The sequence below is a fragment of the Hemiscyllium ocellatum genome, chromosome 5, assembly GCF_020745735.1.
Source record: "Hemiscyllium ocellatum isolate sHemOce1 chromosome 5, sHemOce1.pat.X.cur, whole genome shotgun sequence".
Lineage (NCBI taxonomy): Eukaryota > Metazoa > Chordata > Chondrichthyes > Orectolobiformes > Hemiscylliidae > Hemiscyllium > Hemiscyllium ocellatum.
Window position 1 is genome coordinate 15393455 of NC_083405.1, and position 27061 is coordinate 15420515.

The 27061-nt window shown below is 43.7% G+C and overlaps 1 protein-coding gene across 1 annotated transcript in view; it reads left to right on the top strand.

Annotated features, from left to right (window-relative positions):
- Positions 1 to 27061, top strand: part of myo10 (myosin X) — a 338767-nt gene that overhangs the window by 299025 nt on the left and 12681 nt on the right. Inside the window, exons 35-38 of the mRNA XM_060824560.1 lie at positions 7999 to 8296; positions 11849 to 12053; positions 12380 to 12516; positions 16333 to 16450. Of these exons, the coding sequence (XP_060680543.1) occupies positions 7999 to 8296; positions 11849 to 12053; positions 12380 to 12516; positions 16333 to 16450 (758 nt within the window). The remainder of the gene's footprint in view (positions 1 to 7998; positions 8297 to 11848; positions 12054 to 12379; positions 12517 to 16332; positions 16451 to 27061) is intronic.

Consider the following 27061-nt stretch of genomic DNA (forward strand, 5'->3'; position numbering starts at 1 on the left):
TAAATACCTCCTCATCTTGTTTCCTGTTCCAAAGTGCATCACTTTGCACTTTTATGCTATCTGTTGCTGATCTTCCCATCTGCCCAATCCATCAATGTCCTCCTGTAAGCGACTGGAACAGTCATCCTAGTCATCTTCTTTGCTATCAACCACTCTACCAATCTTGGTGTTGTCTGAAAATTTGCTTATATTGCCCCCCACATTTTCGTCTTTATCATTTATGTATATAACAAACAACAACGTTCCCAGTATTGATCCTTGTGGTACACCGCTAGACACCAGTCTCCAGTCACTCAAACAGCCTTCCACCATTACCCTTGTGTCCTATTATTAAACCAGGTTCTGATCCATCTCGCCAGGTTTCCCTCAAATCCATGTGCTTTAACCTTCTCAGTCTCCCAGGTGGGACCTCATCAAAAGCTTTGCTAAAATCCATATAAACTACATCAACTGAACTTCCCTCATCCACACACTTGATCGTATTTTCAAATAAAATATAACAGATTTGCTTGGCATGACCTCCCGCTGTCAAAGCCATGCTGACTATCCCTAATTAACCCAAACCTGTCCAAATGGGTATTGGTTTGCTCCTTCACAATTCTCTTCAATAGTTTTCCCACCACTGCCATGAGACTCACCAATCTGTAATTTCCTGGCTTGTCCCCCTTAAAAATTGAAACCAAATATGGCATCAGCAAGTCCTCGGGCACATTCCCCACGAGGACCCCCCCCAGGAATTTGTCTCTGAGCCCCTGCAATTTCCTGCCTCACCTCTCTCAGCAGTCTATGATGTACTTCACCTAGGCCAGAGGAATCCTATTTTTAAGCCTGACAGAGCCTCCATTACCTCTCAATTTCCCATGTCAACCTGTGCAAGTCCATCCCATTCCCTTTTCCTGAATCCTGTACTTACATTCTCCTTTTCCAGACTGAAGAGAAGTATTCAGTCAACACCCTTCCAATGTTCTGTGGCTTCACACACAAGCTGCCCCCTTGATCCTTAATGGGCCGCCTTTCCTTCGTTAACCTCTTCCCTTTCACGTATTTATAAAATATCTTAGGATTCTCTCTCTAATCCTATTCACAAGTCCTTTTCCATGCCTTTTTTTTGCTCTTTCTTAACTTCCCTCCTGTATTCCTTGAGGGCTGGAGCTGCATTGCATTCTTTGGACTTGCTAAAAGCTCAACATTTCTTTTTTATCTGGTCCAAAACTTTCTTTGACAGCCAGGATTCTCTGACCCAACAAGTCAACACTGACCCTCTGAAGAGTAACCCATCCAGACCCATTCCCCTACTCTATTATTCTACAGTTCCCTTGACTAATGCACCTAACCTAAACATCCCTGAATGCTATGGGCAATTTAACATAGAACGTTACAGCGCAGTACAGATCCTTCAGCCCTCGATGATTCCACAGATTGATGCAACAATCTAAAACCAATCTAACCAATATTATTCCATTCTCATCCATATGCCTATCCAATGACCATTTAAAGGCCCTTACAGTTGGTGAGTCTACAACTGGTGCAGGCAGTGCTTTCCACGCCCCTACTACTCTCTAAGTAAAGAAACTACCTCTGACATCTGTCCTACATCTATCACCCCTCAATTTAAAGCTAAGTCCCCTCCTGCTAGCCATCACTGTCCAAGGGAAAAGGCTTTCACTGTCCACCCTATCTAACCCTCTGATTAATTGTCTCAATTTAGTCACCTCTCGACCTTCTTCTCTCTAACGAAAACTGCCTCAAGTCCCCCAGCCTTTCCTCGCCAGACCTTCCCTCCATACCAGGCAATATCCTCGTAAAATTCCTGTGAACCCTTTCCAAAGCTTCCACGTCCTTCCTATAATGCAGTGACCAGAATTGTGCACAATACTCCAAATGTGGCTGCACCAGAGGTTTGTACAGCTGCAACATGATCTCATCATTCCGAAACTCAATTCCTCTACCAATTAAAAACTAACATACCGTATGCCGCCTTAACAACCCTATCATCATAAGTGGCAACTTTCAAGGATCTGGACATCAAGATCTCTCTGCTCATCTACACTACCAAGAATCTTACCATTAGCCCAGTACTCTGCACTCCTGTTACTGTTGTGGTTCTGTTCACCGAGCTGGGAATTTGTGTTGCAGACGTTTCGTCCTTTATCTAGGTGATATCCTCAGTGCTTGGGAGCCTCCTGTGAAGCGCTTCTGTGATGTTTCCTCCAGCATCTATAGTGGTTTGTCTCTGCCGCTTCCGGTTGTCAGTTCCAGCAGTGGCCGGTATATTGGATCCAGGTCGATGTGTTTGTTGATAGAATCTGTGGATGAGTGCCATGCCTCTGGGAATTCCCTGGCTGTTCTCTGTTTGGCTTGTCCTATAATAGCAGTGTTGTCACAGTCAAACTCCTGTTGCTTGTCATCTGCGTGTGTGGCTACTAAGGATAGCTGGTCATGTCGTTTTGTGGCTAGTTGGTGTTCATGGATACGGATCATTAGCTGTCTTCCTGTTTGTCCTATGTAGTGTGTTGTGCAGTCCTTGCATGGGATTTTGTACACTACATTGGTTTTGCTCATGCTGGGTATCAGGCCCTTCGTCCTGGTGAGTTGTTCTCTGAGAGTGGCTGTTGGTTTGTGTGCTGTTATGAATACTAGTGGTCGTAGTAGTCTGGCTGTCAGTTCAGAAATGTTCTTGATGTATGGTGGTGTGGCTAGTCCTTTGGGTTGCGGCATGTGCTCATTCCATTGTCTTTCCCTTAGGTATCTGTTGATGAAATTGCGGGGGTATCCGTTTTTGGCGAATACATTGTAGAAGTGTTCTTCTTCCTCTTTTTGCAGTTCTGGTGTGCTGCAATGTGTTGTGGTCCTTTTGAACAGTGTCTTGATGCAATGTCTTTTGTGTGTGTTGGGGTGGTTGCTTTCATAGTTCAGGACTTGGTCTGTGTATGTGGCTTTCCTGTATACCTTTGTGGTGAATTCTCCGTTCAGTGTTCTCTGTACCATCACGTCTAGGAATGGGAGTTGGTTGTCTTTTTCTTCCTCTCCAGTGAATCGGATTCCTGTGAGTGTGGCGATGATGATCCGGTGTGTGTTCTCTATTTCTGTGTTTTTAATGATTACAAAGGTGTCATCTACATATCTGACCCAAAATTTGGGTCAAGCACTGAGGTTCTCACTTAGACAGGAAACGAAACGTCTGCAACACAAATTTCCAGCTCGGTGAACAGAACCACAATGAGCACCCGAGCTATAAATCTTCTCACAAACTTTGAATTCCAGTTACTCCTTCCAAAGTGAATCATCTCACACTTTTCCGCATTAAACTCCATTTGCCAACTCTCAGCCCAGCTCTGCATCATATCTAGGTCCCTCTGAAACCAACAACATCCTTCATCATTATCCACAACTCTACTGACCTTAGTATCATCCACAAATTTACTAACCCATTCCTCTGTGTCATCATCCCGGTCATTTATATAAATGATGAATAACATTGGACTGAAAACAGATCCTTACTGTATAACATTAGTAACTGAACTCTAGGATGAATGTTTCCCATCAACCACGACTTCCTGTCTTCTTCCAGCGAGCCAATTTCTGATCGAAACCACTAAATCACCCTCAATCTCATGCCTCCGTATTTTATGCAATAGTCTACCTCTGGGCATGTTATTGAAATCCATATACACCATGTCAACTGCTTTACCCTCATCCACCTGTTTGGTCACCTTCTCAAAGAACTCAATAAGGTTTGTGAGGTATGACCAACCCTTCACAAAACTGTGTTGACTATCCCTAATCGATGTATTCCTTTCCAGATGATTATAAATCCTATCTCTTATTACCCTTTCCAACATTTTACCCACAATCAGAGTAAGGCTCACTGATCTATAATTACCAGGGTTGTCTCTACTCCCCTTGAACAAGGGAACAACATTTGCTATCGTCCAGTCTTTTGGCAGTATTCCTGTAGGCATTAACGACATAAAGATCAAAGCCAAAGGCTCTGCAATCTCCACTCTGGCTTCCCAGAGAATTCTAGGATAAATTCCATCCGGCCCAGGGGACTTATCTATTTTTACACTTTCCAGAATTGCGAGCACTTCCTCCTAATGCACCTCAGTAGTATCTTGTCTAGTAGCCTGTGTCTCAGTATTCTCCTCAAGCATTGTTTTTTTTCTAGTGTGAATACTGACGGAAAGTATTCATTTAGCATTTCCCCTGACTCCCCACACAACTTCCCATTACTATCTGTGATTGGCCCTAATTTTACTCCAGTCATTCTTTTATTCCTGATATAGCTACAGAAAGCCTGAGGATTTTCCTTATTCTTTATCCACCAATGGTTTCTCATGTCCCCTCCTGGCTCCTCTTAGCTCTCTCTTTAGGTCTTTCCTGGCTAATTTCTAACTTTCAAGCACCCTGACTGAGCCATCACATCTCATCCTAAATTAAGCCGCCTTCTTGCTCTTAAGAGATTCAACTTCCTTAGTAAACTATGGCTCCCGTGCTCAACCACTTCCTCCCTGTCTGACAGGAACATACTTGACATGCAATAGCTGTTCATTTGAATGAGCTCCAAATTTCAATTGTGCCCATCCCCTGCAGTTTCCATCCCCATCCTACTCATCCTAAATCTTGCTTGATTACATCATAATTGCCTTTTCCCCAGCTATAACCCTTGCCCTCTGGTGTATACTGTTAAGACGGATTTCGAGAGTCCTGTCTTTTGCGTATTCATTTAGAAGGAGAGACAGAGACTTTACCATTCGGCTCAGGCAAACGTTTATTACAGAATTTTGACTGGTAGATGATACAACGAATTGTACAGAATGAATTCGTTGGAGAAGGCGTTCTGTCTTCCTCTTCGGATCTGGTGCAGTTATACTTCGCGCTTCCTCGAGTTCCCGATCAGGTTCCCCTCGTTCGGTTCTCCCATTGGTCTGTTCACCTGTCTGTGAAGGATCAGTGTCTCTATTGGTCGCACCGAGATACCTGTCCAGCTCCTGCTGTGCTGGACAATGGGCAGGCATCCTGGGCTCGGCAGTTTCCGATCTTACAATTCAATAGTCCATTGTTTGGAAGAGTCTCCTCATTGCTATGCGTCTGACAGTCTAGGCGTTTTCAATAGTTCTCCATAGTTGAATCAACATGTATTATCATTTAACATAAGTTCCGATGGAGTTTTACGTCAGCCAAAGACATTAACAAGTACTTTATCGATTAAGTGTTGTATTGGTGCAATTTACACTATCCGATAGTTACCGGTTTCCTTTATTAGCAATGAGTTCTTAATCAGGATGGTCTGAAACTGACTGACATGATCTAATCACTGAGGAATGTGGCCTCAGGCAGGCAGTCCTGCAGTTGCTGGGTTTATCCCACATGGCTGTGGTTTAGCTGTTACCTGACAATGTCTGTTCTAGTAATGATGCTCCCCTCCCTAGCCCCAGTGTGGGTACCCCGATAACAGATTATCCCCAACAATACCTATCCCTTTCCATCACTAAAGTAAACATAACCAAATTGTGGTTCTTGTCACAAAAGTAATCACCTACCTCCAAATCTAACACCTGGCAGGGTTCATTACCTAGTAGCAAATCCAATGTGGCCTCGCCCCTTGTTGACTGTCTACATACTGTCAGGAAACCCTCCTGCACATATTGGACAAAAACTGGCCCATCTAAAGTACTTGAACTATAGTATTCCCAGTCAATATTTGAGAAGTTACAGACCCCTATAACAATTATCCTGTTACTGTTGCTCCTATCCAGAATCATCTTTGCTATCTTTTCCTCCACATCTCTGCAACTATTTGGAGGCCTATAGAAAACTCCCAACAGCTTAACCTCTCCATTCCTGTTTCTAACCTCAACCTATACTACCTCAGGAGACAACTCCTCAAATGTCCTTTCTGCAACTGTAATACTGTCCTTAACTAACAATGCCATACCACCCCCTCTTACTGAAAAATCTCAATCTCAGAACCTGTAATAATCATTCCTGCCCCTGCTATACCCTTGTCTCTGAAATGGCCACAACACCAAAATCCCAGGTACTAACTCATGCTGCAAGTTCACCCACCTTATTCCAGATGTTCCTGGCATTGACGTAGACACACTTCAAACCAACTTGCCTGACAGTACCTTCTTACAATCTTGAAATCTTCATTCTGACTTCACTTCATTCTTATCTTCCCATTTACTTAAACTACAATTATGGTTCCCAACCCCCTGCTGAATTAAATTAAACCCACCCCAATAGCATGAGCAAATTTCCCCCCAGGATACTGGTTTCCCCTCTGGTTCAGGTGTAGACCATCCTTTTTGTAGAGGTCCCACCTATCCCAGAATAAGTCCCAATTATCCAGGTATCCGAAACCCACCCTCCTGCACCATCCCTGTAGCCACGTGTTCAACTCCTCTCTCTCTCTCTCCCCTATTCCTCAACTCACTAGCACATGGCACGGCAACAAATCAGAGATAGCAACTCTGTTTGTTCTAGCTCTAAGCTTCCACCCTAGCTCCTTGAATTTCTGTTTTATATCCTGATCCCTTTTCCTATCTATGTCGGTAGTGAATATTTGGACCACGACTTGGGGCTGCTCCCCCTCCCCTGCAAGGATCCCGAAAACATGATCTGAGACATCACGAACCCTAGCAATGGGGAGGCAGCACACAACCATGAGTCTCTCCCATTCCCACAGAACCTCCAATCTGTCCCCCTAACTATGGAGTCCCCAATGACTAATGCTCTGCTCTTCTCCCCACTTGCCTTCAGAGCAACAGGGAAAGACTCTTTGCTGGACACCTGTGCCCCATTGCTTGCCCCTGGTAAGTTGTCCCCCCAACAGTATCCAAAGCGGTATACTTGTTATTGAGGGGAATGGCCACAGGGGCTCCCTGCACTGCCTGCCAGTTCGCTTTCCAATCCCTGACGGTAACCCATCTACCTTCTTTTACATTTCATTTAACATGGCCACTTCACCTAACCTGCACGTCTTTGGACTGTGGAAGGAATCCACAACACCCACTATGCGAATATGCAAACTCCACGCGGACAGTTGCCCGAGGCTGGAGTTGTGCCTGGGTCCCTGGCGCTGTGAGACTGCAGTGCTAACCACTGAGCTGCCGTGCTGCCCATGTTGGATCCGTACTCTTGCCAACTCTTTTTTTTTGGATGCTCCCCACTGTTCCTCTGTCACATGGAGCATTTCCCAGTCTACTGCTGCCACAGCCTGCTTTATTGTAATAAAATCTGCCTTGGTCCCAACCCAAAGGCATCTTTTGCCTTGTCCAGAACAAATTTGAACTGTACTGTGTTTTGGTTGCTATGTCTTGGATGTTTCCCCAATGCCACGTTTCAATTCCAGCCTCGGATGACTGTCTGTGTGGAGTTTGCACATTCTCCCCATGTCTGCGTGGGTTTCCTCCGGGTGCTCTGGTTTCCTCCCACAGTCCAAAGATGCGCAGGTTAGGTGAATTGGCCATGCTAAATTGCCAATAGTATTAGGACCATTAGTCAGAGGGAAATGGGTCAGGGTGGGTTACTCTTTGGAGGGTCAGGGTGGACTGGTTGGGCCGAAGGGTCTGTTCCAACACTGTAGGGAATCTAATCTAATCTAATACCAACAAGATGCGCGGGTTAGGTGAATTGGCCAAGCTAAATTGCCTGTAGTGTTAGGTAAGGGGTAAATGTAGGGTGGGTTGCGCTTCGGCGGGTCGGTGTGGACTTGTTGGGCCGAAGGTCCTGTTTCCACACTGTAAGTCTAATCTAATCTTTAAAAAAAATTGAGCAGGCTTTTTAACTGATGCATTCAATTCCCCGTTATGTACTCAACATTACATGAAGGCATGTATCCAAGAAAATCTCTCATGTCTACCACCATGAAATTCGTAAAGAGCTGTATATTTTAATTTGCAATAATATTTATGATGTGTTTCCAACATCTATTACATGTATTGACTTTGACTAAAATCAATCCTGTATTTCTGCTGTTTGTTTTCTTCCTAGTGTTAAAAGAAAAAGGCTACATAACTCTGCAGGATGAAGCCATCAGGCTCTTCAATTCCTTACTTCAACTGCAGTCTGCTTCTGATCCAATTCCCATCCTGCAGGATATTTTACAGACTGGACAAGATCTGCAACCTCTACAGGATGAACTTTACTGCCAACTTGTCAAACAGACAAACAAAGTGCCTCACCCAGGGAGTGAGTGCAACTTGCGCAGTTGGCAATTACTGGTCTGCATGAGTTGTACATTTGTGCCAAGCCGTACTATCCTGAGATACCTCAAATTCCACCTCAAAAGGTAAAATTCACTGCATCAATTTGTTCAACCTAAGACAAAAATGTGATGCAAGAAATAAGACATGCTCTGTTTTGTTTTGCTGTTCACTGATCTGGACTTGGTCTCAACTTTGCATAACCTGTGACTCACCAGCAGTTCTAAACTCTTTGACATCCCAGAGTACATTCAATGATTCAGCCTCTCTGCTGTCTGGATTACAGAATCCCAAACTTTCATCACACTTTGAGAGAAGAAATTTATTTGGTTGTAGAATTCCCTACAATGGAGGGTCCTCTTGACAAATACTCTGACAATCCACTCCGAAATGGCAAAGCACATGAGTAGGATAGTTAAGAAGACAGATGGGATTCTTGCTTTCATCAGTCATGACAGAGTTTAAGAGCAAGGAGGTAATGTTGGAGCTATAGTGACATAGAGATGTATACCACGGAAACATATTATAGCGTAAGGAGGGTTGACATCTTTGAAGGTATGGATAGAACCTAAAACCCAAAAAGGAACAATCACATTGCTATGAGTGTATTATAGGCCCCCACATTGTCAGAAGTACAAAAGCAGATACTTTTACTCTTTAAAATGTAATCTGGAAAGTTCTTAACTTATCCGACATTGACTGGGTAGTCATAGTGTGAAGGCTTGAGAGGTAATGGAATTCTCAAAATGCATCCAGAAGAGATCGTTTGCAGCCATTGGGTAGAAGACCCTACAAGAGAGAAGTGGTCGTGGCTGAGAAAATGGTTGAAGTATCAATGGGGAAGCACTTTGGAGGTAGCAATTATAACTCCGTTAGAATCAAGATGATTACGGAAAAGGAGAAGGATGGTCTTGAAATCAAAGTTTTAAACTGGGGTAGGCCAGTTTTATTAAGGTCAGGTATGATTTGGCCAGAGCCGATTCTGAGGCTGGAGCTGATATTTTTAAGTAAAGCTCTGTCAGAACAGTGGAAGGTATTCAAGAAGGAAATAGGGAATGTACAGGGTCATCATGTTCCAATAAGGATAAAGTGTGGAACCAACAAATCCATCAAACTTCAGATTTTGAAGGATATATAGAATTGGATAAAAAGAAAATAAATGGCAGATACTTAGGGTTCAAAATAGTAGAAGTCCTTGGAGTATAAAATGTGCAAGAGGGAACTTTTAAGAAAAAAAAAATGAGAAGAGTGAAATGGAGCATGGAAGGGGTATGGCTTGTAAATAAAGGAACATCCGAATTTAGTTTGCAAGTACATTAAGTGTAAACAAATAACTAAGAAAAGAGTTGGGCCCGTTAAAGATGATTTGGATTTGGAGCACATAAACAAGGCTCTAAATGAATACTTTGTGCTTGTATTTACTCATCAGAGGAACGATTTGTCTGTAGAAATCAAGAAGAAGGATTGTGATACAATTAAAAGAAAGGAGGTTGAGTGCTCTGGCAAGTTTAAAAGCAGATAAATCACCAGGGTCAGATGAAATGTTTTGCAGGCTGAGAGCGAGTCAAGGGAAAAAATAGTATGGCATTGGCAATAATTTTTCAAGCCACTCTGACCACAACAGAGCTGTCATAGGTTTGGAGGACAGCCTCTGTTGTATATTATTCAAGAAGGGATAAGCCAGGAAACACCACGCCAGTCATTCTAACTTCAGTGGTCAGAAACTATTGAAAGCAGTTCTGAGGAACAGAATTAATCTACACTTGGAGAGGCAGGGATTAATTTAGAACAACCAGCATGGTTTTGTTAAGGGGAAATTCAATCAAGTTTGTCTTCCCAACTTGATTGAAGTTTTGGAAGAAGTGACCGGGTGAGGCCAGTGCATTTGGGGTAGGAATCTGAAGGGCCTCCTTGTGGTGAGTGGTCATGTTCCTACCCCTGAATTGAGAGACCCACCTGCTACAGAGGTACGTGATAACATCTGTGAACAGGTTGCTTAGAAAAATAGTGTGGCGGGAATCTGCAGCTCAGTGCTTTCAAGGATAGTAGAGGCAGAAACACTCATAATACTTAAGACGTGTTTAGACGTGCACTTGCAGTGACGAGGTGTGCATGGCAATGGGCCAAGTGCTTGAAAATGGGATTAGAATAATTAGGTGCTTAGACATATTTGACTGGGCCTTGTTTGGACCTCTGTGTGATATCAATAGCTAGTCAGATAGGCTGAAAAGAGGAATTCAATTCTGAAAAGTGTGATGTGATGCACTCAAGGAGGTCAAACAAAGCAGGGAAGTAGACAATGAATTGTCGGACCTTCGGAAGTATACAGGATCAGAGGGACCTTGGTGTACAAGTTAGGCAGCAGGGAAGTGGTCAAGAAAGTGGTTCATCAATCAAAACATTCAAAACACGAGCAAGGAGGCTTATGATGGAGTTGTGCATTACTAGTCAGTCCACTACAGGAAAGATGTGACTGAACGAGAGAGAGTGGAAGAAGACTCACCAGGATATTGCCGGGACTGGAGTGATTCAGCTGCGAAGAGAGACTGGGTAGCCTGTGATTGTTTTTCTTGGAGCAGAGAAGGCTGAGGGGGATCTGGTTGAGGTGTACAGGGATATGGGACACATGAGCATAATAGATGAGGAGAAACGTTTCCATTTAGTAAAGGAGTCAATAACCAGGGATACCGTTTTAGGGCCAGGAGCAGGAGTTTCTGAAGGGATTTAAGGAAAACTATTCCTCCCAAACTCATTGCCAAAAAGGTTGATGAAGACAGGAACCCTCGAGGCATTTCAGAGGTACTTAGATGAGCACTGAAACACCACAGCATTCAAGGCACCAGACCAAGTGCTAGAAATCATATTTATAATGGCTCCTTGACCTGCAAGGACACATTGGGCCATTCTTTGTCTTTATAAACTCTGATTCTATATATGCTGTCAACTGTCAGGAATCAATAAGGTTATGAATAAATGCATAACTGAAGGAATAGATCAATGTGAACTTCACCAGTTTCCTCATTTCCCCTTCCCCCACCTCACCCCAGGTCCAGCCTTCCAGCTCAGCACTGTCCCCATGACCTATCCTACCTGCCTATCTTCCTTTCCACTGATTCACTCCACCCTCCTCTCTGACCTGTCACCTCCATCCCCACCCCCATTCACCTATTGTACTCTATGCTACTTTCTCCCCATCCCCACCCCCCTCTCATTTATCTCTCCAATCTGCAGGCACCCTGCCTTTATCCCTGATGAAGGGCTTTTGCCCAAAACGTCGATTTCCCTGCTCCTCGGATGCTGCCTGACCTGCTGTGCTTTTCCAGCACCACTCTAATTTAGAATCTGGTTTCTAGCATCTGCAGTCCTTGTTTTTACCTAAATGAAGGAATAGACTTGGCTTATCTTTGGAGAATCAGTTGACCTGAACGACCTATACTTGTGATTCCCAATATGGGATAAGGATAGAAAAATACAGATTTGTGCAGAAGAATGAATTATCTTGTACAAGCGCTTTCACTCATATTAATTTTTGTGCTCAGATGTTAATATATTTCAGTTGCGGTTCTGTTTCCAGCTGACAAAGTTTTGTAATGATAACTGCACAAGATGACTCAAGTTGCAATTTGATTTCTAACTAGGATACGTGACCAGTTTCAAGGAGAGTTGGAAAAGTATGCCATATTCATATACGAATCATTAAAGAAAACGAAAACCAGAGAATATGTGCCTTCCCGAGAGGAAATCATAGCCTTAATTAACAGGCGAGAGATGACCTCCACCATTTATTGTCATGGAGGTGGTTCCTGCCAAATCACACTTAATTCTCATACAACTGCAGGGGAGGTAAGGCCTCACAACAGAAAAGGGTTTCTGAATTTCATTTTTTTTTGTTGTCTTGTTGAAAGTCACTGTAGTTCTAAATGCATTGAAACATTAATGAACCTTAGTACAAATTGGTAGGATGGTATGCATGGTCTTGTAATTCTTGCTGTTGTGAAAGAGGAGTTTCTTTAGCCTGTAGACAGATCCATAAACTGTCTAAACCAAATGGGATAGATGGTCTCATTATTTCATTGCCAGAGTTTGATGCAATGGCAGGAAATTAAAATGGCAATTGCGAAATAACTGACAATAGGAAACAAATAAAATTCTAACTTCAATTGTTGCAGGTTGTTGAGAAGTTGGTTCGTGGGCTAGCCATGGAAAACTGCAGAAATATGTTTGCTCTCTTTGAACACAAGGGTACTACTGATAAAGCAATTGAAAGCAAAACAGTTGTGGCTGATATTTTGGCAAAATTTGAAAAGTAAGTGCTAGCCCCTTTTTTTCCAAATTTCTCCTGGTTGATGTCAAAATAGCTTTAATTATAAACTGTTTGTAGTTGGAACGTAATAATCCATTAATCGCAGTACGTCTTGTTCCATTGGTTCTGGACTACATAGTAATCTTGCCCATATTCTGTAGAAGACCACTTGGCCCATTATTTCCTGTGGCAGGATTTCAGTGTGCAGGTAAGGTATCCGACTCTGTTTTAGATCTATTTCATTTTAACATCCAGTTCCCTGTCTAGATGTTACCATTGTGTTCCCAGTAGCAGGGAATCCTCCAGACACACATGTAACCCAAGAGCAAGCATTGAGGTGGACATTGTGAAATGTTTGTAATGGTTGGGAGGTCTGACAAAATTTCCATCCAACCATTTTCTGTTGTGAACAACCTACCAATTTAAGTGCACTGCTGCTTTTAAAATCTTTCTCAGCAATGCAGGATCAGCATGTGGTACAGGAACTTCCAGGTTGTTCCTTTTAAAACAGGCATTGGTCTAAGATGACCACAAGAGGGTGAAAGTTGATGGGGCAAATGGGAGAAGTCAGAGTGTAGGTTGAAGCGGACGTGACTGTCTTGCAACATCCACAACCATCTCCCTATGTTCCAGTCAGAGAATCACTAGAGTGCCAGAAAGAGGCCATTCAGCACTCAAATCTGCACTTACCCTCCCAAGAAGGGCTGAGTGGTTAGCACTGCAACCTCACAGCACCAGGGACCCAGGTTCAATTCCTGCCTCGGGCGACTGTCTGTGTGGAGTCTGCACATTCTCCCCGTGTCTGCGTGGGTTTCCTCCGGGTGCTCCGGTTTCCTCCCACAATCCAAAGGTGTGCCGGCAGGTGGCCATGCTAAATTGCCCATTGTGTTAGGTGCATCAGTAAATGTAGGGTAGGGGAAAGATCTGGCTGGGCTCATTTTCAGAGGGTCAGCGTGGACTTGTTGGGGCAAAGGGCTAGTTTCCATACTGTAGGGAATTTAGTCTCTTAATCTTAATCACCCCATCCCCATAACTCTGCCTAAGGTTCTTACCATGACTGACCCATCTAACTTGCACATATTTGGACTGTGGGAGAAAACCAGAGAAAGTTCATGCAGATGTGTGCAGAACATGCAAACTCCACACAGCTTTCTGCGAATTTCCATTGATTCCAGTTGTGCTAGGGCTTCTTGAGGCCACGCTCAATTGAATGTGGCCTTGATGTCAAGGGCTGTCAGTCTCAACTCGCTTCTGGAATTTATCCCATTTGTCCATATTGAAACCAAGGCTGTAATAAGGTCAGGAGCTGAGTGGCCCTGGTGGAACCTAAACTGGGCATCACTGAGGTTATTGCTGAACAGCTGCTGCTCAGTAGCACTGTTAGTGACAGCTTTTATCATTTTACTGATAATGCCAGGGTGGCACTATGGCACTGCTGCCTCACAATGCCAGGTTCAATCGCAGCCTCAGACAACTGTTTGTGTGGAGTTGGCACAATCTCCCTATATCTGCGTGGGTATCCTCTGTATATTCTGGTTTCCTCCCACCATCCAAAGATGTGCATGTTAGGTGGATTGGCCATGATAAATTGCCCACAAGTATCCAGGGATGTGCAGGCTAAGTGGATTAGCCATGGGAAATGCAGGGATAGTGATGGTGGTTCTGAGTGAACTGCTTTTTGGATCTTGAGCTTTGTCCCACCATAACTTCAAAGGTAAAAATGATAGTGTTGCTGATAACTTCCTCCTTGTTTAATAAAAGCAGAACATCTGAGGGACCATGACTGTACTGGGGGGGTGGCATCAGTGAGTCAGTAGAGTTGTGGGCTAAATGAATGTAAGACATATTGACATTTGCATTGGTGACTGCAGAGTCAAGGCCAGGTCATAACCTCTGGGAGGAACACCTTCCACCCCGACCTAAGGTTCATCTGGGCCATCTCGGACACCTCCCTCCTCTTCCTGGACCTCTCCATTTCCATTTCCGGCGACCGACTCAACACTAACATTTACTTCAAACTCACCAACTCCCACAGCTACCTGGACTGTACCCAACTCCCCCAATCTCTTTAAAAACCCTGTTCCTTAATCCCACTTCCTCCGCATCTGCTCCCAGGAGGACCAATTTCATTCCAGAACATCCCAGATGGCCTCCTTCTTCAAAGACCACATTTTCCTGTCCCACGTAGTCAACAAAGCCCTCCCAGTGCATCTCCTCCATTTCCCGCACCACTGCCCTTGAACCCCACCAATCGCAACAAGGACACGCACACACACAGACGCGCGCGCACACACAGACGCGCGCGCACACACAGACGCGCGCGCACACACAGACGCGCGCGCACACACAGACGCGCGCGCACACACAGACGCGCGCGCACACAGACGCACACACACAGACAGACACGCACACATACACACCTTCCACCCCCAGCATCTGGATACATCGCATCATCCTCCACCATTTCCGTCACCAACAAACCGACCCCACCATTAGGGATATATTATTTTCTGCCCCAGAGGGCAGTGGAGGCCCAGTCTCTGGATTAATTTAAGAAAGAGTTGGATAGAGCTCTCAAAGATAGTGGAATCAAGGTTTATGGAGATAAGGCAGGAAGCGGATACTGATTAGGAATGATCAGCCATGATCATATTGAATGGCGGTGCAGGCTTGAAGGGCTGAATGGCCTACTCCTGCACCTCTTGTCTATTGTCTATATTTCCCTCCCCACTCCTATCTGCATTCTGCAGAGGCCATTCCTGCCATGATTCCTTTGTTAGTTCCACGTCTCCCACCAATCCACCCTGCACTCCCAGCACCTTCCCTTGCCACTGCAAGAGGTGTAAAACCTGCTCCCACAAACCTCCCCGGTCACCTTCCTCCAAGGCCCCAAAGGATCCTTTCACATCTGACACTTTTTTTTAGCCTAAACAAACGTCATTTACTGTGTCCGTTGTTCTCAATGTGATCTCCTGTACACCGGGGAGACAGGATGCCAGACATTTCAGACAACATCTGAGACATGCACTAACCAACCCCACCACCCTGTAGCCAAACACTTCAACTCCCCCTCCCACTCCGCCAAGGACATGCAGGTCCTGGGCCTCCTCCACCACCAGTTTGTAGCCACCCGGCATCTGGAGGAAGGACATCTCATCTTCCGCCTTGGGACCCTCCAACCACATGGGATCAATGTCAATTTCACCAGTTTCCTCATCTCCCCTCCCCTCCACCTTATCCCAGATCCAACCCTCCAACTTGGTACTGCCCTCTTGAACTGTCCAACCTATCCATCTCCCTTCCCACCTAACCGTTCCACCTTCCACTCCAACCTTTCACCATCACCTATACCTTCATCTACCGATCGCATTGCCAGACACCTCCCCCCCCCCCCCCCCCCCATCCCTGTGCCCCTCTCATTTATCTCTCAGCACCCCCCCATGCCCACATTCCTGATGAAGGCCTTATGCTCGAAACATCGACTCTTCTGCTCCAGTATGCTGCCTGACTGGCTGTGCTTTTCCAGCACCACACTTTTTGACTTGGGTCATAACTTTTGACCACTCTGCTCTCCCAAAATGTCAACAATTTGGTTCGTTGGCTGATTATAATATACCAGCAGTACTGCATGCCATTCCTCAGCAATGCAAAGTAAGTAACCTCACACCGGCCCCAGAAACTTAGCGCTTTGATATGACCTATGGAATCACAATTAACCTTGGAGCAGTTTTGATATTGTTCAATATATTCGCTCCTTTGAACAGTATTTGTTTTCTGATAGACGGCTGAATAACTGTGATTGCCTTGTTTTGTTCTCAGAGCCGCTGCTACTTCTGAAGATGATACCTTATGGAAGCTCTACTTCAAACTCTACTGTTTCTTTGACACTGATAATGTACCAAAAGATAGTGTGGAATTTGCCTTCATGTTTGAACAGGTTTGTCCAAAGAAATATTTAAACTAATTAACAGAAAAGCAAAGACTTATTTGGAAATTTCATTCTTGCAATATAAAGTGACTCCAAGACTATGTAACGTTATTTATTCTACTGACTAATTGCTTAATAATTAAGTATTGACAATACTTGTGGGTCCACGTGACTCATCATAAAGATTGTGGATCCGATTTACCAAATTTCCTTGGATCCCATGCATTCGTACCTCCGCTGTCAGTCTCCCATGTGGGATCTTATTAAAAGCCTTGCTGAAGTCCAAGTAGACCACATCAAAAGTATTGCTCTGATCTGCACCCTCTTTGAAAAATTAAATCAAGTTGGTCAGACCCCTCCTTAACAAAACCACACTGACTGTCCATGATTAATTTCTGCCTGTCTAAATGCAGATTAACTCTATCCCTCCAGAATTGCTTCCAATCAGACCGGCTAAGCCCACTCCATGTCATTGATCCCTCTATAAAGGGGAAGAGATTCTTCCTGTCTATGCTCCTCATAATTTTATACATCTCAATCATGTCCTCCCTTCATCTCTTCTGCCCTAAGGACAACAACTTCAGTCTATCCAATCTCTCTTCATATCTGAAATTCTCCAGCACAAGCAACATCCTGGTCAATCTCCCTTTCACCCTCGTCAGTGCATAGGTGGGAAAAATGCAGTGGATATGATTGGAATAAGCACTATTAATTTGTTAAATTAAATTTCATTTTGCAGAATGAGATGCAGTCAAAGTGGTCATAGTGCCTGGTTCCAATCTTCTAATTTCATTCATTTTCGTGCATTGGAAACACGATACCTGTGATTTCATAGTCTGTTTGTTTACAGTGATTTAGTGCATATCATATTCTGCTCAATATATCCCAACTTTGCCAGAACTGGAGCTGCCTTTCCAATTATATAATCGGAAGATGCAAAATCACAGGTTCATGCCTGCTTAACTGTGGCAAGTGACAGACACGGTATTTTCCAGGGGAATTTGGACAGAGTCAGAACTGTTTTGTTTTCCTCTCTTTTTGGGAGCTTTCTTTAACTGCTGGAGACGATGTACTGATGATTGAGGTCAAGTGGTAACAAAGAGGACAAATTATGGCTGACAGATGAAGAAAAGTGAGAGGATAGCAGCTCCAGGAGCCTTGAGGGTGGTGTGGGTGTGACGGAAGTTACAGCTCCCAGAGCAGCAGCTCAGGTGATGAGAATACTGCTCTGAGCAAGCAGGGAATGAGTGTCTCTCCAGATATCCTTTAAAAATGGTGCCCAGCCATTCAACCCTAGTTGATTAATTAAGTGCTAATTGATTAAATGGGGATTAAAGTTTGTTCAATGTCTTGTCAAAACTACAACTCACCTGATTAATATTCCATCGAACCTTGGAAAGGATAGACCTCAGAAGGGGCTACTTGGCCTATCTTGACCTTGCCAACCCGAAGACACTCACATGTCCTTTCTAACTTCCTCTTCCTGCACATGGTCTATTGCCCTGCAGCTTACAGATTTAAGATACAGGTGCAGGGACTACTTAGAAGGCTTGAGAGTCTCTGGCTCCACCACCAACTCAGGCAGACACCACCACCCTCTCCGTTAAAAAGAAATCTTTCCTCACGTCCCCTTAAATCCTTCTGCCACATAGCTTAAATCTGTAGACCCTAGTTCTTGAACTCTCTGCCAAGAGAAACGGGTTCCTCCTGTCCACTGATGTGTATTTTATCTCTCCCCCTCACCATTTTGTACAGCTCAATCATGTCACCTCTTAGTCTTCTCTGTTCCAAAGAAAACAATCCCAACTTCTCCAATCTCTCCTCATACCTGCAATTCTTCAACCCTGGCAACTAGAAAGTAAATCTTCCTTGCACTCTCTCCAGAGTGATTAAATGCTTCCTGTAATGTGATGACCAGATCTGCACACCATAATCTAGTTGTAGCCTCGCCAGTCTTAGAAGAGAAAGTGAGGTCTGCAGATGCTGGAGATCAGAGCTGAAAATGTGTTGCTGGAAAAGCGCAGCAGGTCAGGCAGCATCCAAGGAACAGGAGATTCAACGTTTCGGGCATAAGCCCTTCTTCAGGAATCTGAAGAAGGGCTTACGCCCGAAACGTTGAATCCCCTGTTCCTTGGATGCTGCCTGACCTGCTGCGCTTTTCCAGCAACACATTTTCAGCCTCGCCAGTATTAGACAGTTTCATCATTCTATCCCTACTTCTGTATTCTATGCCTATGCCAGTAAAGGAGAGCATTCCATATGTTTCCTTTATGTCCTTATCTCCCTGTAGTGGTAACTTTAGGGATCTGTGCACTTGCATGCAAAGATCTCTCACTTCATCTGCCCCTTTCAGTGTATTCCCTTTTGTTGTTTGACTTCCCTCACACTTATCAAAGTTGAACTCAATTTATCATTTTCCTTGCCACTCTACCAACACATACAGTCATAGAGATGTACAGCATGGAAACAGACCCTTCGGTCCAACCCATCCATGCCAACAAGATATTCCAACCCAATCTATTCCCACCTGCCAGCACCCGACCCATATCCCTCCAAAGTCTTCACATTCGTATGCCCATCCAAATGCCTCTTAAATGTTTCAATTGTACCAGCCTCCACCACTCCTCTGGCAGCTCATTCCATACACATACCACCCTCTGCGTGAAAATGTTGCCCCTTAGGTCTCTTTTATATCTTTCCCCTCTCACCCTGAACCTATGCCCTCTAGTTCTGGACTCCCCAACCTCATGGAAAAGACTTTGTCTATTTATCCTATCCATACCCCTCATAATTTTGTAAACCTCTATAAGGTCACCCCTCAGCTTCCAACAATCCAGCGAAAACAGCCCCAGTCTGTTCAGCCTCTCCCTATAGCTCAAACCCTCCAACCCTGGCAACATCCTTGTAAATCTTTTCTGAGCCCTTTCAAGTTTCACAACATCTTTCTGATAGGAAGGAGACCAGAATTGCATGCAATATTCCAACAGTGGCCTAACCAATCTCCTGTACAGCTGCAACATGCCCTCTCAACTCCTGTACTCAATACTCTGACCAATAAAGAAAAGCATACCAAATGCCGCCTTCACTATCCTATCTACCTGCAACTCCACTTTCAAGGAGCTATGAACCTGCACTCCAAGGTCTCTTTGTTCAGCAACATTCCCTAGGACCTTACCATCAAGTGTATAAGTTCTGCTAAGATTTGCTTTCCCAAAATGCAGCACCTCGCATTTATCTGAATTAAACTGCATCTGCCATTTCTCAGCCCATTGGCCCATCTGGTCCAGATCCTGTTGCAATCTGAGTTAACCCTCTTTGCTGTCCACTACACCTCCAATTTTGGTGCCATCTGTAAACTTACTAACTGTACCTCTTATGCTCGCATCCCATTCATTTATGTAAATGACAAAAAGTAGAGGGCCCGGCACCAATCCTTGTGGCACTCCACTGGTCACAGGCCTCCAGTCTGAAAAACAAAACTCCACCACCACCCTCTGTCATCTACCTTTGAGCCAGTTCTGTATCCAAATGGCTAGCTCTCCCTGTATTCCATGAAATCTAACCTTGCTAATCAGTCTCCCATGGGAACCTTGTCGAACGCCTTACTGAAATCCATATAGATCACATCCACTGCCCTGCCCTCATCAATCTTCTTTGTTACTTCTTTAAAAAACTCAGTCAAGTTTGTGAGACATGATTTCCCACACACAAAGCCATGTTGACTATCCCAAATCAGTCCTTGCCTTTTCAAATACATGTTCATCCTGTTCCTGTGGATTCTCTCCAACAACTTGCCCACCACTGACGTCAGGCTCACTGGTCTATAGTTCCCTGGCTTGTCTTTACTGCCCTTCTTAAACAGTGGCACCACGTTTGCCAACCTCCAGTCTTCTGGCACCTCACCTGTGACTATCGATGATACAACTATCTCAGCAAGAGGCCCAGCAATCACTTCTCTAGCTTCCCACAGAGTTCTCAGGTACACCTGATCAGGTCCTGGGGAGTTATACATGTATTTGGAGTGTTAATGTTTACAGCTATCCTTTGGATAATCCATGACATAGCCAACTTCTGTGCTGTCTGTAAATTTCCCATGTTAAAATCTAAATCATTAATGTATAAAACAAAAAGCAGGGGTCGGAATGCCAATAGAAGCAGCTTTGCATTCACAAAGACGGCCATTGACCATAGCCCTTTGTTTCCTGTTACTAACTTGACTTTGGATCCGATTCGACACATTACCCCTTGACTTTTACTTTTTTGACCAGTCTGCCATACGGGACCTTGTCAAATGCCTTAGTTAAAGCCCATGTAGCAACACCCACATCGAATTCTTTGAAGAAGCAACAAGTGGGATAGATTAAATTTGAGACATGACCTCCCTTCAACAAAGCCACACTGACTATTCCTGATTAGTCATGCCTTTTTAAGTGACTATTTATCCAATCTCTCAGGATTGATTCTAACAATTTGCCCACTGCCAGAGACTAACTGGCCTGTAATTGTTTGGCATTTCCTTTGTCACCTTTTAAAACTACGTTGTTTGCATTCCTTCAGTCCTCTGGCATTTCACCTGTGTCTCATGAAGATTGGAAAATAATCCTCAGAGCAGCTGTTAATTGCTCCTTGAGTTATTTCAACATGTGAGGGAACAATCCATCTGGCCCTGGAGACATCCAATTTCTAGGATTCCAATTCCTCCAACACTTCCTTTCCAGTTAAGATTATTTTGTCCAATGTTTCACACTGCTGCTCTTGGATTGCCATATCCATATCATCCCTTTCCTTTGTGAATGCGGAGACAAAAAAATTCATTCAAAATTCTTCCCGTACCCTCTGCATCTTCACGCAAGTTCCCTCTTTCATCTCTGATAGGTTCCACTTTTTTCTTAACTATTCTTTTGATCTTTATAGACTGATAAAACATCTTTGGGTTTTCCCTTTATTTTGCTTGCTAATATATATTTGTGCTGTCTCCTTGATTTTGTTTTTTTATTTGATCCCTGCATTTTCTATACTCCTGTAGGCGATCTGTGGTGTTGAGTTTTTTACGGCGATCATAAGCTTGCTTTTTCTTTTTAATATTTCCTGTATTTTTCTAGAAAACCATGGGAGCCTAGATTTTGCAATGCCATTCTTATTATTAGAGGGGACATGTCAGCCTTCTGTCTGTCACTGATTTGTCCTTTTAGTAGTCTTGACCAGTTCACCTCCGCCAAATCACTTCTCATTTTTGTAAAATTTGCCCCACGTCCCCTCCCACCCCAGTTAAAAACTTTTATACTCCTGATTTGTCCTCTGTACTCTTCCATAATAATACAAAATTATGGTTACTATCCCCATTATGGTCACCCACTTGCTCATCTTTTCTCAAAACTAACTTCAGAGTTGCCTGTCTCATTGGGCTTGTCACATGTTGTTTAAAAGAAATTCCTGGATGCTTTGCATAAATTTTTCACCCTCAATGCACCTTATACTGTTTGAAATGCAATTTGTATTAGAATGGTTAAAACCTCCCTACTATTGTTGCCATATTGTTCCTAAAGGCAGAAATTTATCTGCATGAATGTTTTTCTATTTCCCTATCACCATTTAGAGGTCTGTAGTGTAATGCTACAGTGTCAGAAAGTGTGGCACTGGAAAAGCACAGCAGGTCAGGCAGCATCAGAGGACCAGGAGAGTCGACATTCAGGCATAAACTCTTCATCAGGAATGCCTGAAACGTTGACTCTCCTGCTCCTCAGATGCTGTTGTGCTTTTCCAGTGCCCCACATTTTGAGGCTGATCTCCACCATCTGCAGTCCTCACTTTCTCCTAATCCTATAATGTGACTATCCCTTTATTATTCCTAAACTCAACCCCGAAAGCCTCATTCAGTATATCATCCCTTCTCACACCTGTAATTCATTCTTCAACCAATATTACCACTTCCTACTTTTTTGACACTTACTCAATTTTGCCTGATAACTCTATATCCAGGGATATTGAGCTGCCAATTTTGCTGCTGCTTTAGCCGGGTTTCTGTTATAGTAATGATATCGTGCTGCCATTTGTCTATCTGTGTCTTTAGTTTGTCTACCTTTGTTTGTATTACTCCGAGCATTGAAGTATAAACGGCTCAACGCCATCGATTTCCTTTGCTAGCTGCTTCTTAAGCCTAGTTTCTCCGGTCTTTGAATCACAGACTATAGTACTAACTAATGCCCTACTTCCTGTTCCTGATTTGAATCAGACCTATTTAACCCTACACTTTGATTCCCATCTCCCGTTTACTAATTTAAAACCTCACCAGCAGAACTAGCAAAAGCCCCCACAAGGGTATTTGTCCCAGATTTGCTCAGGTGCAACCTGTCAGGCTTGTACAAGTCCCATCTTCCCCCAAAAACAGTCCCAATGCTTCAAGAATCCAAACCCCTTCCTGGTACACTATTTCTCCAACCATGCATTTATCTGATCTGTTCTCTTATTCCTACTAGCACGTTGCTCTGGGTGTAATCCTGTGATTACTGCAGAAGGTGACATGGAAACTCAGTAGTTAGCACTTTTGCCTCTCAGTGCCAGGGACCCGGGTTCGATTCCAGCCTCAGGTGACTGTCTGTGAAGAGGTTGCACATTCTCTCCGTGTCTCTGGGTGCTATGATTCCCCCCCGCAGTCCAAAAGTGTGTAGGTTAGGTGAATTGGCCATGCTAAATTATCCATAGTGTTCAGGGATGTGTAGGCTAGGTGCATTAGTCAGGGGAACCTTAGAGTAATACGGTAGAGGAATAGGTCTGGGTGGGTTTCTCTTCAGAGGATCGTTGTGGACTTGTTGGGCCAAGTGGTCAGTTTCCACACTGTAAGTATGCCCTGTTAATGTCTTATGTTCAGCTTTCAGATGTCATTAGTACCTATGTTTGTCATGATGACTCCCTCCTGCTCCAGAATGTTCTGTGACATCCCTGACCCTGACAGCAAGAGGGCAATGTATGGTCCTAGATTCACACCTGCAGCCACAGAAGTGCCTGTCTGTACTCCTTACTATTGAATCCCCTCTTATTATAGTTCTGCCCCTTGTTGTCCTCCCCTTCTGTGCAGCAGAGCTACCTATGGTGTCATTGACTGTTGCTGTTTTTTCCCCCTGAGAGACCATCCCCTTCACTGTCCCGCATGTCTGCAATAGTGTGCAAAGTGGTGTATCAGTTTGAGAGGGGCACTCCTGTCTTTCCTTCCTGACCTTTTACTTGATCTGATGGTTACCCGCTCCCTTTCTGCTTGTGTAATCCTTACCAATGGTGTGACCACTTCATTAAACATGTTATCCACGACACACTCAGCATTGCAGATTCTCATGGTGAGTGCACTTTATAGCTCTAGCTTTGAAAATTGGTTAGCAGCTGACAGCTCATCTGACAGATATAGTAGTCAGGGCCGCGGGAAGCATCCCTTATTTTGCACATTGGTCAAGAAGAGCACATCACAAGTCTGATGTCTCCTGTCCTGACTTCCCCGAGTTGGACCGAAGGGTCTGTTTCCATGCTGTACATCTCTATGACTGAGATCACACTCAAATCTTTAAAACGTCAGTGAGCACAGGTTTCAGCATTTTCCAGATTTTCTTCATAAGGTAACTGTTTCGTTCCATGGATACAAAAGTAGAAAATGATGGGAAGGTGTGATGTTGGACTGGAATAGACAAATTCAGATGTCACACAGCACCAGTTACAGTTCAACAGGTTTATTTGAAATCACAAGTTTTCAGAGCAAGGCAGATTGCGAGGGCGACATGAACAGTTTACAGAGTCAATATTTGTAGAGTAACTAAGTGGTCAAAAAAAAAACTTCTCTTATACTCCAAGCCCCTTGGAATAAGTGTCACTATTTATTAGACAGGTACAGATTACTTACTGTACCTGTGTGTTGTCTTTTTATGTTATGTGCACAAGTGGAGTATAATGTGAGAAAATGTGAAGCTCTTCATTTTTGAAAGGACAAGCGAACAGTATTATTTGAATGGAGAAAAACTATAGAAAGCTGCAACAGAAAGAGACTTGGGGGTTCTTATGCACATAACATAAAAAGCCAGCACAAAAATACAGCAGGTAATCTGAAAACCTAATGGAATATTGACACTCATTTCAGAGGGGGGGGGGTGGGGTCAGAGTATAAGAATAGGGAAGTTTTCCTCCAGCTGTACAATGTGCTGATGAGAATACATCTGGAATAGTCAAAGCAGTTTTGGTTTCCTTTTTGACACAAGGTAGTTCAGTGAAGGTTTACCAGCACGATCCCTTGTATTGTCGGGTTTTTGGTTTGCGATCAGTAATTTGCTGGATTTTAGGTGTTTTGAATCACTCCAGATCCCTGGTTCTGACACTGGGACTTATTAAGAGAATGTGAAATAAAGAAGGCAGTAGACAGGTGTTTCAGGGCAAAAGAATCTCTGAGTTTATTAAACTACAAAAAAATAAGTATAATACAATAAATAAAAGGCAAATGCAATAGAACAGTGAAATTGCCAATTATGCAGAGGACAGTAATTGAATACACTTTTAAATTGAATACAAGTTAAACATAACTAGAACTGATGTGAAGGTGCCGGTGTTAGACTGGGGTAGGAAAAGTTAAAAATCACACGATACCAGGTTATAGTCCAACAGGTTTATTTGGAAACACTAGCTTTCGGAGCGCTGCTCCTTCATCAGGTAGCGAAGTAGTGCTCCAAAAGCTTGTACTTCCAAATAAACCTATTGGACTATAACCTGGTGTGGTGTGATTATTAATGATTAGAACTAAACAGCGGGATTTTTAAAATCACAAACTATTATTCAGCTTCTACCCTTGGGGTTCCCTGCACTGTAACCACTCGCATCCCCCTCCTTGCTAGCTAGTTTGGAAACATAGTGGTCTTCGGAGTTAGACTCACCACTGGGGTGAATTCGGGATTTTGAAATACAAGTCAATCAGGTCAGTAGTTTTCAGACATTCTTGGTTGTAAGGTCTGCTGGTCATGGTTGTTCGCCATTGATTGCTCTGGGAAGGAACAGCCCTGAGTCAGTAGGTTATGGAATAGCCATCGGGATCCCTCTTCTGCAGATATCTGTGCCAGTAATATTTGGGGAGGATCATACTGGGATCCCTCTTCTGGAGTTGGCTATGGGGATTGCACTTGGGGCAATAGTAGTAGCTATCTGAGCTCTTTCTCCTCGTAGTAGCTGCTAGGATAGCGCTCTCAAGTGAGATCGGGGCCTGCATTATACTAATGGGGCTTTCCATTGTGTTACTGATGTGGCCCTTTTGATGTAAATTGGCTTCCTGTTAGTTAAGAATGGTTGTGAACATATTTTGATTAAGTTGAATGTTTTGATATCAGTAGAGGCCCTGTAATGTCTGGGTTGACATAGCCGAAAGGGTGCAAGTTGTCACTCTGCAGTGTTAGGTCTCGTTCATTGCTCTTTTGTGTCGGGATGTGAATTAGACTTGTGGGCTCAACAATGGTTACAGGCAGCTGTCTCTGTATCAGTGTACTTTCACGGAACATAGCCCAACTGCCTTTTATTTTACTTCTAAAAGTTATTTGAAAAATCCAGGATTTTGGGCCAGTGTTTCTGAAAATGGGGATTCTTGCTCAATCCTACAGTATGGAATGATTTGTTTAATCTTTGCTAATAAGACAGTTAGCACTCTGCTCACTGGAGTTTAGTGGAATGAGAGGTGATCTCATTGAAACATATAGAATTCTTAAGGGGCTTGATAGGGTAAATATTGAGATGATGTTTCTCCTCATGGGAGCGTATAGGAGCAGAGAACATCATCAGAATAAGGGGGTGCCAGGTTAAGACTGTGACTAGGAGGTATTTGTTCTTTCAGTGTTGAGAGCCTTTAGAACTCCTTGCTGCAGAGAACCTGTGTATATTTCCAACTGAGATAAATAGATCAATGGGGCAATTGATGGCTTCAGGGAGAATGGAATGTTGGATGATCCTATTGAATGGTTGGAGGAACCGAATGAGCAAACTCTTTCTGAATTCCTTCTGATCTAGTTCTGTCTTTCAAATGAAGAGACTGAAACTGCAGGCAGTACTGCATATCTGTAGTCTCATCAACAACCTATACAACTGCAAGAAAAATCCTAATTTTATATTCCATTTCCCTTGTTGTAGTAATTTCCCTTCATCTATTTCTCTGCACATTTTGTGATTCGTGTGCATTTTGATCCTCTATGTTCTGCAATTTCTCTCAATTTACTGGGCTAATGGTAGGCTACTTGGTAGTGTGGATGAGCAGAGGGATCTTGGTGTCCATGTACACAGATCTCTGAAAGTTGCCACCCAGGTAAATAGTGCTGTGAGGAAGGCATATGGTGTACTGGGCTTTATTGGCAGAGGAATTGAGTTCCGGAGTCCTGAGGTCATGTTGCAGTTGTATAAGACTCTGGTGAGGCCTCATCTGGAGTATTGTGTGCAGTTTTGGTCGCCATACTATAGGAAGGATGTGGAAGCTTTAGAACGAGTGCAGAGGAGGTTTACCAGGATGTTGCCTGGAATGGTAGGAAAATCTTATGAGGAAAGGCTGAGGCACTTGGGGCTGTTCTCATTGGAGAAGAGAAGGTTTAGGGGAGATCTGATAGAAGTGTATAAGAT